The 13,870-nt window shown below is 50.5% G+C and overlaps 1 protein-coding gene and 1 pseudogene across 4 annotated transcripts in view; both read right to left on the reverse strand.

The window, feature by feature from the left end:
- Positions 1-1,446: 1,446 nt before the first annotated feature.
- COL27A1 (collagen type XXVII alpha 1 chain) overlaps positions 1,447-13,870 on the reverse strand; it is a 133,813-nt gene continuing 121,389 nt past the window's right edge. For 3 of the 4 annotated variants that reach the window (XR_004956203.1, XM_036238414.1, XM_016152623.2), the window contains exons 50-61: positions 12,534-12,587; positions 11,732-11,794; positions 11,284-11,337; positions 11,093-11,128; positions 10,978-10,995; positions 10,758-10,793; positions 10,430-10,456; positions 8,461-8,526; positions 7,405-7,573; positions 6,293-6,402; positions 4,228-4,446; positions 1,447-3,427 (exon numbers count right to left, since the gene is read on the reverse strand). Coding sequence is in view for 2 of the 4 variants with exons in the window: in XM_036238414.1 (XP_036094307.1) it covers positions 3,281-3,427; positions 4,228-4,446; positions 6,293-6,402; positions 7,405-7,573; positions 8,461-8,526; positions 10,430-10,456; positions 10,758-10,793; positions 10,978-10,995; positions 11,093-11,128; positions 11,284-11,337; positions 11,732-11,794; positions 12,534-12,587 (999 nt within the window). In the remaining 2 variants the exon portion in view is untranslated. Of the gene's footprint in view, positions 3,428-4,227; positions 4,447-6,292; positions 6,403-7,404; positions 7,574-8,460; positions 8,527-10,429; positions 10,457-10,757; positions 10,794-10,977; positions 10,996-11,092; positions 11,129-11,283; positions 11,338-11,731; positions 11,795-12,533; positions 12,588-13,870 lie in introns of those variants that run through there. The other variant, XR_004956202.1, reaches the window with a different exon arrangement.
- Positions 12,139-12,257, reverse strand: LOC118600456 (annotated as a pseudogene).

Raw genomic sequence — 13,870 nt, forward strand, 5'->3', positions numbered from 1 at the left:
TTTGTAACCACAGAGGCAGCAGCTCCTGGCGCTTACTATCTGGGTAGGTGCAGCATGGGGAGGGGAAGAAGGCCCAGCTGCGCGTAAACCGAGGACCTAGAAATTTACAGCTAGTTTTCAAAACATAAAATCCCAGGTATGAATTCAACGGCTTGTGATTTGTTCTTTCTCTTAGATAAGGGCAGAAAAGTTCTGTTTCAGCTAAGGTCCCTGAGAAGGAGAACCAAAGAAAACTCTGCACCAAATGTCAGGAGAGGTGGGGTCGGGCAGGTATGAGTATGTCGCAAATACCGACGAGGACATGCTTATACTAGAAACATATTTACTGTTTATCTGAAATTCAGGTTTATCTGGGCATCCTAAATCTGGCTAACTCTATCTCCTAGATCCTCACTTCTTCCAAGACAGGTATTGCTGTGGCCTCCCATCCATGGATGAAAAAATAAACAAAATGTGGTCTATCCATACAGTGGAATATTATCGTCATAAAAAAGAATGAAGTACTGCTACATGCTATATGGATGAACCTGGAAAACACCGTGCTGAAGAAAAGAAGTCAGCCCCAAAGGGTCATATATTATAGGATTCCTTTTATATGAAATATGTACAGTACGCAAAGCCATAGACGGAAAGCAGCTTAGTAGCTTTCCAGAGGTTTGGATGGAGTGTGACGGCTTCCTAGGTTTGGAGTTTCCTTTTTTGGGTGATGAAAACATTCTGCACAACATCAAGAATGTACTAAATATTAATGGTAAGTTTTAGGTTATGTATAATTTGACCACAATAAAAAAAAAAGGAAAAGGAATTGCTCATGTTAGCCTCAATATACCTCCTCCCTGTATGTTATGGCTTGAATTGTAGCTTCCGGAAGGGTATGCCTTTGAACGTGGTCTTACTTGGAAATGGGGTCTTTGTGGATGTAATCAAGTGAAGATGAAATCATTAGGGTGGGCCTTCAGCCCATCTTGACTGCTGTCTTTATAAAAAGATGAGAATACAGAGACACATAGGGCAAATGTCATGTAACTATCGAAAGGGAGCTTGAGGTGCCGACCTGCAAGCCAAGGAACTCCTAGGGCCACCAGAAGCTGGACGAGGTAAGGAACCTCTTTTAGAGGCGCCAGAGAGACTGTGGCCCTGCTGAGATTTTGATGTCAAACTTCTAGCCTCCAGAACTGGGAGAGAATGCGTTCCTGTTGGTTTAAGCAACCGGGTTTGTGGTATTGTTACAGCGGCCCCAAGAAACCAAGACACTATGGGACCCGGACTCCCTCACTTTTGGCACCAGCCCTCACCCCCAACTAAGGTGCCTTGTCGCTCTCCCTGCCCGCCCAAGTCCCACCACCCACAGGGGAAGCAAGGCATCCCCGAGCATCTTCCTCTGACCCTCCAGCCCTGCCAGAAACCTCCTTCTGGGCTTTTCAAAGAAGCACACGGCCACAGGTGTGTCATTCCATTGCCTCAGTTTTAAATATTTATTTAAAACTCAGAAGGGAAAAGGAGACGAAACCCACTGGGGTTTTTAACACACTGACATCTGGACAAAGACATAAACGAGGACAGCAGAAAAATCCAAGAACAAGACAGAAACCGGGTTGAGACTGGCAGCATGGGGTAACGGAGCGCTGAGATGAGGCCCAAGCTGCTACAGAAACGGCCTTGCCTGGGCTGGGGCCGGAGGGCGAGGGGCGCAGGAAGTGTCCGGTGGGGAGGGTGGGCCAGAGTGAGGTATTAAATAATGAAAATCAAATCCAATTCCCGAAGAAACACAACTTTAAGGAGGGGAAAAGAAGACAAATGGACTTTCACATAAACGCTCCCCTTCTATAAAAATAACTCCATAGTTACAATGACCTCAAAATCCAACCTGGATGCTGACTGGTTCGCCAATATAGGACAATTCAAGTGACACCGAATATTCCCTATCGTGCCGAACTGTGAGATTCCTGTACTAATCTTTCTCCTCGGCCCACATTCACAGTTGGAGGTAAGGACAACTGTGTTTCTACAGAACTTAATGACAATTAAAAAAGCAAAAGTGATGACTGCATCTTGAAAGGGCAAGCTCCAAGAAGGGAGGACCTGCGTGGATGGCATGCGGCTTCATGAGATGGTTCCATATTTACCTTCAAGACCAGCCCTGACCCATTGCTACTCTTATAACTGATTTCTTCAAGGTCAAGGCTTCCCCCAGGACTCTCCAGTCTAAATCACACCCTTGAAGACAAGTGTAACTCCCCTCCAAGACCATGAAAGGCCAAGTCAAAATCCTTCATGCTCAGGCCTTCTCCTGCCCTTAAGAGGACAAACATTTAAAAGTCCTTAAGTTAAAAGGTAACATTTCCTACTTCTGTTTCTGGTAGGTTTTTTGTTTTTGTTTTTGTTTTTTGCTTTACTCCTCCCCCACCCCCATTTTTCTCCCCCAACCCTCCTTAGTAGATTACCTGATAGAGCACAAGAGTGATGCTAAGAAAACTTTTTCAATTTCCCAAACTTTGTCATTTGGAGGAGAGAGAAAAATATGGAGGATAGCCCACATTAAAATGCTTCTTCAAAATCTATGGCAAAAATGGTAGCACCTTCAGAATCTTAAATAGGGGTTTTTTTTTTTTTCCTTAAAAAAAATCACATACACTATGAGACAATTGTGAGCACCAGCGATTTCACAGTGGGAGGTAGCAAATGTGGGCGCCCCCCCCCCCGCCCCAAGAATCTCCATTGCTTCCCACCCCCGGCTGCTCTTTCTCACCCTCTCACCTCTTTCCCAGGTGAAAAAAATAGTAACGCACCTTCTCTGTGTTTGTTTAAATAAAATATATATACTTCTTTCTTCCTTTTCGCCTTTTTTCATGTCTCCTCTCTAATATTGCACATCAAAGCTCCCTAGCAGGGACCAGCTGACGAGATGCCCCCTTCCCTCAAGCTGGCTGGAATGTGGGGCTCTTTGGGTAGGAAGCTGGGGAGGGCAGGGGGTGGCCGTGGCGCTGGGAGACAGGCTGCGGGGCTCAGGTGGGTTGCAGGCCCAGCTTGCTCTAGCTGGCTCTTTGATTGGTCTTTGGAGCTGTGCTGGGATCAATTGTCCCCAAGAACAACCCATTCCCTGCTCCTCTCCAGCCACTTCTACTGGGCAGACAATAGCTGGGGCCTGCCCTAGGATCCTTGGGCAGGCGAGCTGCCTCTCCTGGGCCCACCTGCTCCTAAGTACCCTCCCTTGCCCTCAACCTCCCCCTCATCCCTCCCCCTCGAGGCCTAGAGGAGCCAGGAGGTCGGAGGTCAGAGGTCAGAGGAAGCATGCAGGTCCAACTTCCAGGCGGTACTGCTTCCCTGATGAGGCAGGAGGGAGGTTGTCCACGCTGATGATGGGCAGCTGCTGGGGGTCTTGGGTCCGGAAGGTGAAGAGTGTCTGATGCCAGCGGCCATCCTGGATCTGAGAGTAGAAGGAAAAGGGACCATACATATCCATCATCGTCCTCATCATATATCATGTGCATTTCCCCATCATCTTTCCTCACAATTTTTAATGGCCACATGGTGTTTCACCATAGCAACGACCTGTATTTGTCCATTGAGATTGCTTCTACCATTCGTATTCCTATGAGTAATGCTGTAATGAACATCATTGTGCTAAACTGTTGTGCACAGTAATTATTTCCCTAGAACAAATTCTAGAAGTAGATTTGCCAGATCAAAGGATGAGGTACATTTCTAAAGCTTTGGATGTATATTGGAGACATATATATGTAGCTACTGTCCAGAAAGCTTCTACCAATTAATATTTTCAAAATAGCTTTCTGTGAGTGTGCTGGTTTCTCCACATCCTCATTAACATTGTCTATTACCAGTTTTGTTTTACTTTGTGAAACTGATTTTTTTGGACAACTTTCTCTCCCCGCCCCCAACAACACCCACGCTGTTTTAGGCATTTAAAAATCACCAAAATGTTAAGAGAAGAAATTAGCCTGGCCAGGGTCGGGGCAGAGAGTAGAAATATAGCCTTCTATTAGCATCCTTGCAAATAAGTACCATGTCTGCCAGCCCAGATCTCACCTCAGAAAGTTCTCAGGGAGGAAAGTGAATAAAAGAAATTTTGTAAAACTGTTATAATAAAATTATTACACGATGACAAAAATTATATATATCATACTAATATAGTATAAATTTGTTATATACAATTTTATAACAACACCTTTTTCTACTTGTCTGTGTGCGAGGGGCCCCAAGAGTTACCTTGCAGCCATCCATGGCCACTTCTGGCCTGAACTGACCCCCAGCTTCAAAGATCTGCCCATTCCAAGCCCGGAAGCGTACAGCCTGCTTGGCTGGGGTCCGCCCGGTGCCCTCCTGCCACACGGTCATGTTAAGGCAGTGGATGGTGATATGCTGTGTAACCTCAGAGCTTAGCAGGTGCAGGAAATTCATCTGGACCCGGCTGACGGCAAACTCGACCTGCGGAGCACATGCAGTGGTGAGGCAGCATCAGGCCTGGCTGCCCACAGCTGTCAGAATTCCTCATCTCTTACCGGAGGGCACAGGCGTAAGCCCTTTCGGGTAAGCATCTCCCAGTCATGCTCCCAGACATGTGCCCACTTACAAGACAAGGAAATTGAGGTCAGTATGAGCCGGTCCACAGCCAAGGAGTGACGAGGGAGGGAAGGGACTGAGGCCTGCTTGAGTCCACGGCCAGAGCTGCGAGAGTCCTGGTGCAATCTGATCCATACCCCGCTCCATTTAGAGGAGTGAGGTCTTCGGGGCTGAGCTGGGACCCAGGGGCCCAGAGAGGAAGAGGATCTTGCCCAAGATTGAGGGGCTCTAGGAGTGCAGAGGAAATGAGAAGTGCCCTCCCCATCCTTTCAAAGTCCCAAGATCCTTGTGGGATGGGTGGGGGTGCTGCTGGGAATGGTAGGCCCAACAATGAACAACAGGACAGGACATAAGGTTGTAGTATGATCTCTGACAGCTGGGTTTTCTCTATTTTTGTAATGCAAGTACCTGACTTCAGCTTTGATCCCATCCACTTCAAAGACAGCCAACTCTGATAAGCACATTGCCAGCCACAGGACTGCGTAAAGAGCCAGATTACTTCCCGCACTGAGGCTTTCGTGTTTTAGAGATCTTGGTTGCTTTCCATAACTGGCCATTTGGGCCACTTGTCTTTTCCTGTCCTTTAAATTCCTCCTCTTATGTTTTAAATTCACCAACAGCGTGAGCCCGCAGAACCTCAGGCCCCCAGACATGTGCCCACTTAAAAGACAAGGATCTCCCCGTGGGGCCCCAACTGTGCTCTATAATGTCCAGGTCCTGTAAGTAATAGACTTTTATTTTTCCAAAGTTTCCGGAAAGGCATCTTGCCATCATAGTAAGAGTCGCAAGGGCCAGTCCAACCACAATATTGGTTCTTGGCAGACTGAGACCGGCACAAAACAATGGTCCATTGTTCCTAAAGCAGATGATGACTCGGGCGGGCAGTCCTGCTGCCAACCCGGGTGCTAATTCCAGCCTCACCCCTCTGCCACGTGGGTTTGCCATGTGGCCCCCAAGTCAGACGGAGAAGGGCCTGCTGGACTGTGAGCTCTGGCTATGGAGCCAGCAGCGAGGCTGCTGCTGTGTTTTGTATTAAGTCCCAGCACCTGGCTCAGTGCCTGGCACATGGTGGGAACTTGACTCGTTAACCAGCTGGCTTGCCTAGAGAGTCTTAAACTCTGGCTGTGAGATGGTCAGCGTAAGGCACCCCCTGGAGCCTCCCTAAGGGACTGATGGGAGGGGATGCAAGGTGCTCTGGGTCTCTGCCTCCCCTGCATCCAGAGCAGCATGCATCGTCTCATGTGCAGGGCTTGCTGCAAGTGCAGACCCACAATGCACTGTGGGGTTCCCTGGCTCACGGAGTGGATTGTTGTTGAGTTGCCCTGAGCCCCCTAAAATTCTCAGCCCAGAGACAGGCACCTGGTGAGGGGGCAGCGAACGCTCATTTAGTATTTGCACACACAATTCCAGCACCATGTCTCAGGGGAGCCTCACGCTGACTTATTTTGTGCTGATGGCTCATGGTCCTCCAACCTAGGCTAGCTTGGCCAATTACGCTGTTTTAGGTACTTAGGCAGAAAGTTCTATTTGAAGAAAGAACCATTAGCATTATATAAGTCAAAAGGGGGTGGAAACCACAGATTTAGAACAATTCATCCCTAACTTATAAGCGAAGTTCAGAAGGAAGGGATGACTTTCCCGAGGTGGGCTGCGGCCCCGGGAAGGGTGAGGGGAGAGGGCTGGCCGGTAGGAGACAGGAGCAGACAGGTACCTTGGAGGCCGTGATGGGCTTAAGACACGTCTGTCCACCATGTGTGAAGTTGCAGGAGACTTCGATGGTGTCGGACGAGCAGCCAAGGTTTGGATCCACCCAGTAGGTGCCTACAGGAAGCATGGGATGGTGGAGTATGTATGTGGGGAGGAGCCCAGGACTTGGTTCTATAGGTGGACCCTGCACCTTGTGACCTGCTGAGCCCCAGGTGGGCATAAAGTCAGGGAGGAGGGAGCAGAAAAGGGATTCTTTGACCACAGATCTCTAAGCGGAGCTCACAGCTGATAGAGGCCCCAGAGCAGCACATAGCTAAGCACTTGACCTGTTGCTATTGGGAAATGTCCATTTTACAGAGGGGACAACTGAGGCTGAGAGGATGAGCCACTTGCCCAAGGGGTTGAGGGGTCATCTAGAATGATTTCTCCACTGAGGTAGTGATCTTTCTGGGGCTGGCTAGGGATGGGGGGAAGTCAGGGCTTCTGCCCATCAGCCAGGCCCCTCTGCGGGCATCTGGTTTCCCCACTGGGCTTCTAAGGAAGTCAAAGGCCCCACAACTGAAGGAGTAGGACACCTGGCCACTAGTCTGCCTCTTGTGCAGTGGAGGAAGAGGGGCTCAGGGCAGTGCGGCAGTTTGCCCCAGCTCACGGAGCTGGCCAGAGGCAGGGCTAACATTCAAACCCAGGCCTGTCTGCCCCCAAAGCTGCGGTCCTTCCATGGTACCACATCGGCTCACACGAGAGAAGAGAGTCCCATCCTCTCCTTGCCCTCGGGGGCTTCTTCTGCCAAAGCTCTTGTCTCCTTGCACCAAAATGACCATCCCCAGCTTGGCATCTGTGGGCTCTGGAAGGATGAAACTGCTCCTCGGTGTTTCTCACTATATCCCCACCCCCCAGGAAGCACAAGCCTTGGCATATTGGGGATCGGCGACTGTTTGTGGAGTGAATAAATGATGGCCCCTGTGCCTATCTCTAAGGACAGAAACTTGGCCAGGATGAGCCAAGGCTCGAACACTCCATCTCCCCCCAGCTCCTCCTGGACCCCCCTACTCCCCTCCGCCAGCCCCACCCTGAGGACAGGAAGAGCCTCTTTTCAGACCCCACAGGCCTTCGTACCATCAGCCATCTTCTGCTCACAGTCCATGAGGTCCCGGCAGACCCGGGCGGGGTTCTCTTTGGTGCCCAGGGGCATCTTAATGCTCTGGATGAGGCTGCTGAGGTAGTGTAAGGTTTTAAAGATCTCCCCTCCCTGGTCCAGCACCAGCCGGTCTGGATGGCTGTAAACCTATTGTGAGGAGAGAGGGTGGCCATCAGCCCCTTGAGGTTCTGGCCCAGTGCAAGGTTCTCGATACTTGGGAGACATCTCTGAGTCCCCAGGGGCATGGCTGGGGCAGGGGTTGGGCTTTCTTCTACTTGACAGATAAAGAAACTGGGGGACAGAGATGGACAGAGGAGTGGGGTCGTGAGACTTGAGAGGAGTAGGGGGCGAACCTGGTCTCTGGGCAGGATGGGTAGGCCTTCGTGACTGAGGCAGACAAGGTGTGCAGGACACCGAGGAATGGTCCCTAACCCTTCCAGAAGGAGTTGGGGAGAGGGCCGACGGGGCATCAGCTTTCCTTGGCACCCAGCTCAGGGACCAAGCAGAAATGTCTGCAGGAGGTCTGAGCTGGAACAGGCGAATTTTCCTATCTTGGGAAGAAGGCAAGGCAGCAATGGGCACTCCTGACAGGGGCTCGACTAGAGGACACTTGAGGGCCTTCTCAGCCTGGGGTCTTGGAGCTGAGTTGACCACAGGCTAGGGGTTTAGCAGAGCCCTAGGGGATGACCATGAGCTTCCCACTCCTGGTAGACAGCGGGACTGAACGTCGGGAAGCTGTTGTGGGCTGTGGCCAGGTGAGCATCTCTTCCTGACTCAGGCCAGCAAGAACTCTGACACTGGAGAGGGCTTTGGGGGAAAGCAAAGGGGCTCAAGGACTGGTTGCGTGACTCTGGATTTGTCACCATTCACTTTGAGCCTCAGCAACAACCCCCCCGCTTCTATGGTTGTGAAATGCCATCGAAAGCTATGAAACACTCAGCGCAGGCCACGTGGAGGGCACAGACCACACGTGAGCCATTACTAACTATTTCCCCAGGGCAGGCAGCCCGTGTGGACAGGGGCCGTGGCGGTACCTCTGCTCTCAGTGCTCCATTAGTGTCCATCCATGTCTGGAAAGCTGCCCCAAGGTCATCTTGTTGCTGTGCAGGGAACAGACAGGGTGTGTATCTTGGCACCCCAGACCCACCAAGCAGGAGTGCCAGGGTCTGAGCACAAGCTCTCCCACCCTGCCTTCCCCAGGAAAAAGGTGGCCACGTCACATGCCCTCTGTGGAACTCCGTCCTTCCTCCCCACCCACCCTTGCAAACAGTCAGAGCTGGCCCTTCCAGCTCCCTTCCTCCAGGCACTTTGATAGCTCTCCATTGCCCTCAGGATTAAGTCCAAACTCCTCCATGTGGTTACCAGACCTGGCCTGAGTGATGTGGGCTTGGGCCTTGCCTCTCTCCTTTCTCCCGCATCTGCTCTATGCACCAGACACACTGCTGTCCTTCTAAATTCCTAAGCGCCATGCTCTAGCTAGCCACGGGGACTTTGCACATGCTGCTCCCAATCCCCGGAACATTCTTCCTCCCTCCAATGTTCCATCTGGCTAACTCCTGGTCCCGTAGTACTCAGCCAGGGGCGATGTCACCCCTTAGAGGACATTTGGCAATATCTAGAGACATCCTTGGCTGTCACAGCTGGAGGAGAGGGTGCTACTGGGATCTAATGGGTAGAACCCAGGGATTCTGCTAAACATCCTAGAATGCACAGGACAATCACTCCTAGCAAATACTCATCCGGTCCCTAATGTTAGTAGTGCTGCAGTTGAGAAATCCTGCCCTACACTCATGCCACAGAAGTTAGCTGCAGTGGGAACTCTTTCCTGATGCTTCTGCCCCCAGGCTGGGTGTGGCCACCTTACTCTACATTCCCATAGTTTCTAGTTTCTACTTGTACCATAATTGTCTAACATATACTTGAACCTCCAACCCTCACACTGGGCTTTCCAGAAGCATAGCTGCGGTCTTGCCATGAAAACCGTGAGGGGCAGATTCTGACCGCCAGTAAAGCCCAGCGCTGGGACGCAGAGCTGGAACTCTGGAGGCAGTACTTCTCAAGCTCACATCCCAGCCTGGCTACTTATTAACTGCATAATCTAGGGCAAGTTGCTTAACCTCTCGGCAGTTCTCTCATCTTGAAAATGGACATAATGATGAAACTGATAATGAACTGCCAAGAGGAATAAATAAGTTAGTACATGAAAAGCACTTCGAATGGTGTCTGGCATATAACAACACTCAAGAGATGATGTTAGTATTTAACAAATTTAAAGTCCTCTAATTTTTCATTTTTTAGAGGCAAAGAGTTTTTCCTGGATCTCTTTGCTTTCTTTTAGCGGGCTTCCTTATTGATGAGAGGCCCGGGGGAAGGGTAGAGGAGAGGCCAGAGCTGTCATGCTGTTTTTGTGGATGAGGCAGAAGGACCACTGAGAAGCTGAGAGGAGAAGAGCAGAGATTCTGAGGGGCTCGTGGCCCAAGGAGTCCTGCTCCACTCGGTCTTCCCCCCGGGCCACTTCCTGGGAGGCTGTCAGGGCCTGGTGGTCCCCCCAGTCAATCAACACCGTGGTGAAACGAGGCAGGACTCCTCAGAGGGCTTGGGAGCGAGCCGTGCTTTCAGACAGGGCTGCAGTCCCCTGGGAGGAATGCAGGGATCCTGATCTGCACCCTCTTTGGACTCAGATCTGATATGGAAGAATCCTCAGCAATCGGCTGATCTGTACCTTGTGAACGAACAGGACTCAGGAGCCCGGTGGTTTGGGCGTATTCCTGGGTCCATGGTTAGAGACACACCCCAGGTAAAACCTGGATTTCCTGCCTCCTGGCCCAGGGCTCTTCCTGCTGCTTCAGGGCCCAGGGTCCAATATGGAGTGACAAAAGGACATGGCCATTCCTAGGCCCAGGTTAGGGTTCTAGCTACTATGGCCAGAGAGGGGTCAGCTGACAAACTACCCCCTTCCCAGGCCTCACCCAAGTAGAGAAAAGAGAATGTTTTCCAACTTACGAAGTGGATGGGGCTCCCTGGAGGACCCTGAAAAAAAAGAGTCTGGGTCAGTATTTGATGGGGACTGGGTGCTAGAGTCCCGGGGGCTGTTAGGAGATTAGAAGGACTATCAGGGTATGAGGACACACCAAGCTGATCTCTGCTCTCCTGGAGGCCTGGCCTCACCGTGGATGCACTATACTCTCCTAGAAGTCTGTATGCTACAAGAAGCTTACGAGTCCTATAAGGTCAAGGCCAAGACTAGTATCTGCCAGCACTTGGGTCTCGTTCAAAGAAAGCACACTTTCTGCCCCAGAGCTGAATGGGCACCAAGCACTCCGTTACCTACCGGTGGGCCAGGTCGTCCTCTGGGGCCGGGAGGACCCTGGAGGAAGAGGAGAACAGTGAAGCCCTAGTCAGAGGCCTTCATCCTCCCCACCCCAGGCCTCCAGGAGGAGACGAAGACGTAGGGACAATGGTGACCATGGCATAGATGGATACAGGTGGGATGAACGAGGTCCAGGATCCCACTCCCCCATCCTCCAGCCCTTGCGCCCCAGCCCACTCACCCTCGGACCTTGCAATCCCTGGAGGGAGACAGAAGCAGGGAGAGAGAGTTAGGGGACCAGGACTGAGCCGTGCTCTCCCTACCCCATAGCACTGCCCCCCAGCCCATCCTCTTACCAAGTTCCCTTGGCTACCTTTGTCGCCCTTCGGACCCTGCAATAAACCAAGGCCAAGTGAGAGAGAAAGCTCAGAGGGAAGCCCCACTTCTCAGATGGGAAACTGAAGCTCAGGCTAGCCCTGGGTCACAGAGATAATCTGGAGCCAGAAAGGCAAGGGGAACCAGTCTTTGGCCAACCTCTTGCACATACCGGGCGTCCTGAAGGTCCCAGGATTCCAAGGGGCCCAATGATGCCTTCCTTTCCCTAAAGGAGAGAAAAAGGCTTATATGTCCTTGTTCCGGGGCCTGGGGAATAGTCACAGGGACAGGATGGTACAGGACAGCCTGAAAGTCCCAAGAGAACAGAATGAAGACATCCTGAACCAGGGGCCAGGCCAGGCACCTCCTGAGCCTGTGCTATGTTCCTTGGGGTGGGATATAAGAGTAGGGGGAGGGGAGCAGGCAAAGGGAGGAAGAATGGCAGCCCGTGTGGCAGGAATAGCATAAGCAAAGGTACAGATGTGGGAGGGAAGACTATCGGCAGAGAGGGGCTCAAGACTGAAGGAGGAGGAAGAGGACATGCATGCACCCTGCCGATGGCTGGCCAGCCTTGGACCTGGGTGATTGTCCCTGCTGGGACAGAGAAGGAGGGGACTCACCATCAAGCCAGGAGGCCCCCGAGGGCCCTGGATGCCTTTGAAGCCAATATCTCCAGGGGGGCCCTGCAGGAGGCAGAGGAGAATGTCCAGTGGCCACTGGAAGAGGCCCCAGCAGCAGCCCACCCCTGAGGCCTGGCCAACCTTTGCCCTCCCTGTCAAGAGAGGCCTTGCCTGAGACCCCAGAAACAGTAACACATGTCCACAATTATTAACAGGTACCAGTGTGTAGGCTCAGTGCAGTGGGGGTGTGTCTCTGGTCTTATTACAACAATGTTCCACTGCTATATGCCTATTTTATTTTTATTTTTGTTTTTATTTTTATTTTTATTTTAGGCGAGGTAACCCTTGGTTGACCTCACAGATTGCAAGGACCTTGTCAGCTTACAATCATTTTTTTTTTTTTTTTACTCCTCCAGCACCTGGTCTTCCTAAGTGGTCTCCCATCCAAGTACTAACTAGGCCCAATCCTGCTTAGCTTCCGAGATCAGACTGGATTGGGCATGTTCAGGGTGGCATGGCCATAGGCTTACTATGCCTATTTTATAGATGAGGGAACTGAAGCTTAGAGAGACCCAGTGACTTGCCTGGGACACACAGCACATCAATGGTGGAACTGGGCTTAGAACCTAGGTTGGCCAGAATGCGAGCACTAGAGAAAAGGATGCTCATGCTTGATTCTGGCTGGGTACCAACCCATATTGTAAGTGCTCGAGAAACAACTGTTGAATGAATAATGAACAAATGAATGAGTTGGTGGATGGACGGGACCCCAACAGGAACAGCGTGGAGTGGAAGTCTATACCTTGGGTCCGAAGAGGCCAGCCATTCCTGGAAAACCCATCTCGCCAGAGTCACCCTGTGGGGAGAACAGGATGAGAAAGGGTGAGTGGGGCCAGGACAAGGTGCCTGGCCAGCCACCCGAAACTGCTGGGCCTGCCTTCTCCTGGGGACATCAGCTACTCTATCACGAGACGATCGACTGAGTATGAACGGTTCACAAACGAGATGCCAGGTCAGACTGGGCTCTCAGGGTGCAGGAGCCTGTGCCCTCTGTCAGATAAGAAAGCAGAAGCCAGCTCAGGGATTCCATAAGGAAGGAACCCTCTAGAACACTCAGAATCTCCTGTCCCAGGTCTTCAAGGAAGAGAATGAAAGGATCCACAAACTCTTCCCAACCCATCTCAAAAGCACTAGCAAGGCATGATCCCCTGAAAGTAACCCCATTAGCTGACGGCGCCTTGCACGAACCACCATGCATGCACATTCCCACATCGGCCTTCGGAGGCACCATCTGCCCTCTTCACGTATGAGAAACGGAGGCTCAGAGAGGGCAGGAACGTGCTCAAAGGCACACAGCTGTTATATTGGAGAGTGTGCTAGATCCAGAGGGGAATGATTCCAGAGGCCTGGCTAATATGGTAGGTGTATGCTTATCTTTTAAAGAACCTGCCCGACTGTTTTCCAGAGTGGTCATAGCAGTTTATATTCCTGTTAGCAGAGTGTGAGTTCCAGTTGCTCCACATCCTTGTCGACATTTGGTATGGTCACTCTTTTAAAAACTTCACCATTCTAATAGGTGTGTTGTAGCATCTCATTGTGGTTTTAATGAGCATTTGTCTAATGCCTAATGATACTGATCTTTTCATGTACTTACTCGCCATCCGTATATCTCTTTTGAAGTGTCTATCAAATCTTTTGCCCAATTATTTTTTATTGGGTTGCTTCTTCTCTTAGTTTTGAGTGTTGAGAGTTCTTTATATATTCTAGATATGAGTCCTTTACCTCACATATGATTTGCAATTTCTCCTAGTTTGTGGCTTGCTTTTCATTCTCTTAACAGTGTCCTTTGAAGGGTCAAAAGTTTTAAATTTTGATGAAGTCCAATTGATCAGCTTTTCTTTTATGAATCATGCTTTTGGTATCATATCTAAGAAATCTTTGTATAAACCAAGGCCTCAAAGATTTTCTTCTATGCTTTCTTCTAGAAGTTTTACCATTTTAAGCTCTACATTTGATGTGATCCATGTTCATTTTTGTATGTGGTATGAAGTAGTCAATTTTTCTAGCACCACCTGCTGAAAAAGACTATTCTATATCTACTGAACTGCTTTTGTGCCTTTATCAAAAATCAGTTGTCCA

The sequence above is a fragment of the Rousettus aegyptiacus genome, unplaced genomic scaffold, assembly GCF_014176215.1.
Source record: "Rousettus aegyptiacus isolate mRouAeg1 unplaced genomic scaffold, mRouAeg1.p scaffold_m13_p_3, whole genome shotgun sequence".
Taxonomy (NCBI): Eukaryota; Metazoa; Chordata; class Mammalia; order Chiroptera; family Pteropodidae; genus Rousettus; species Rousettus aegyptiacus.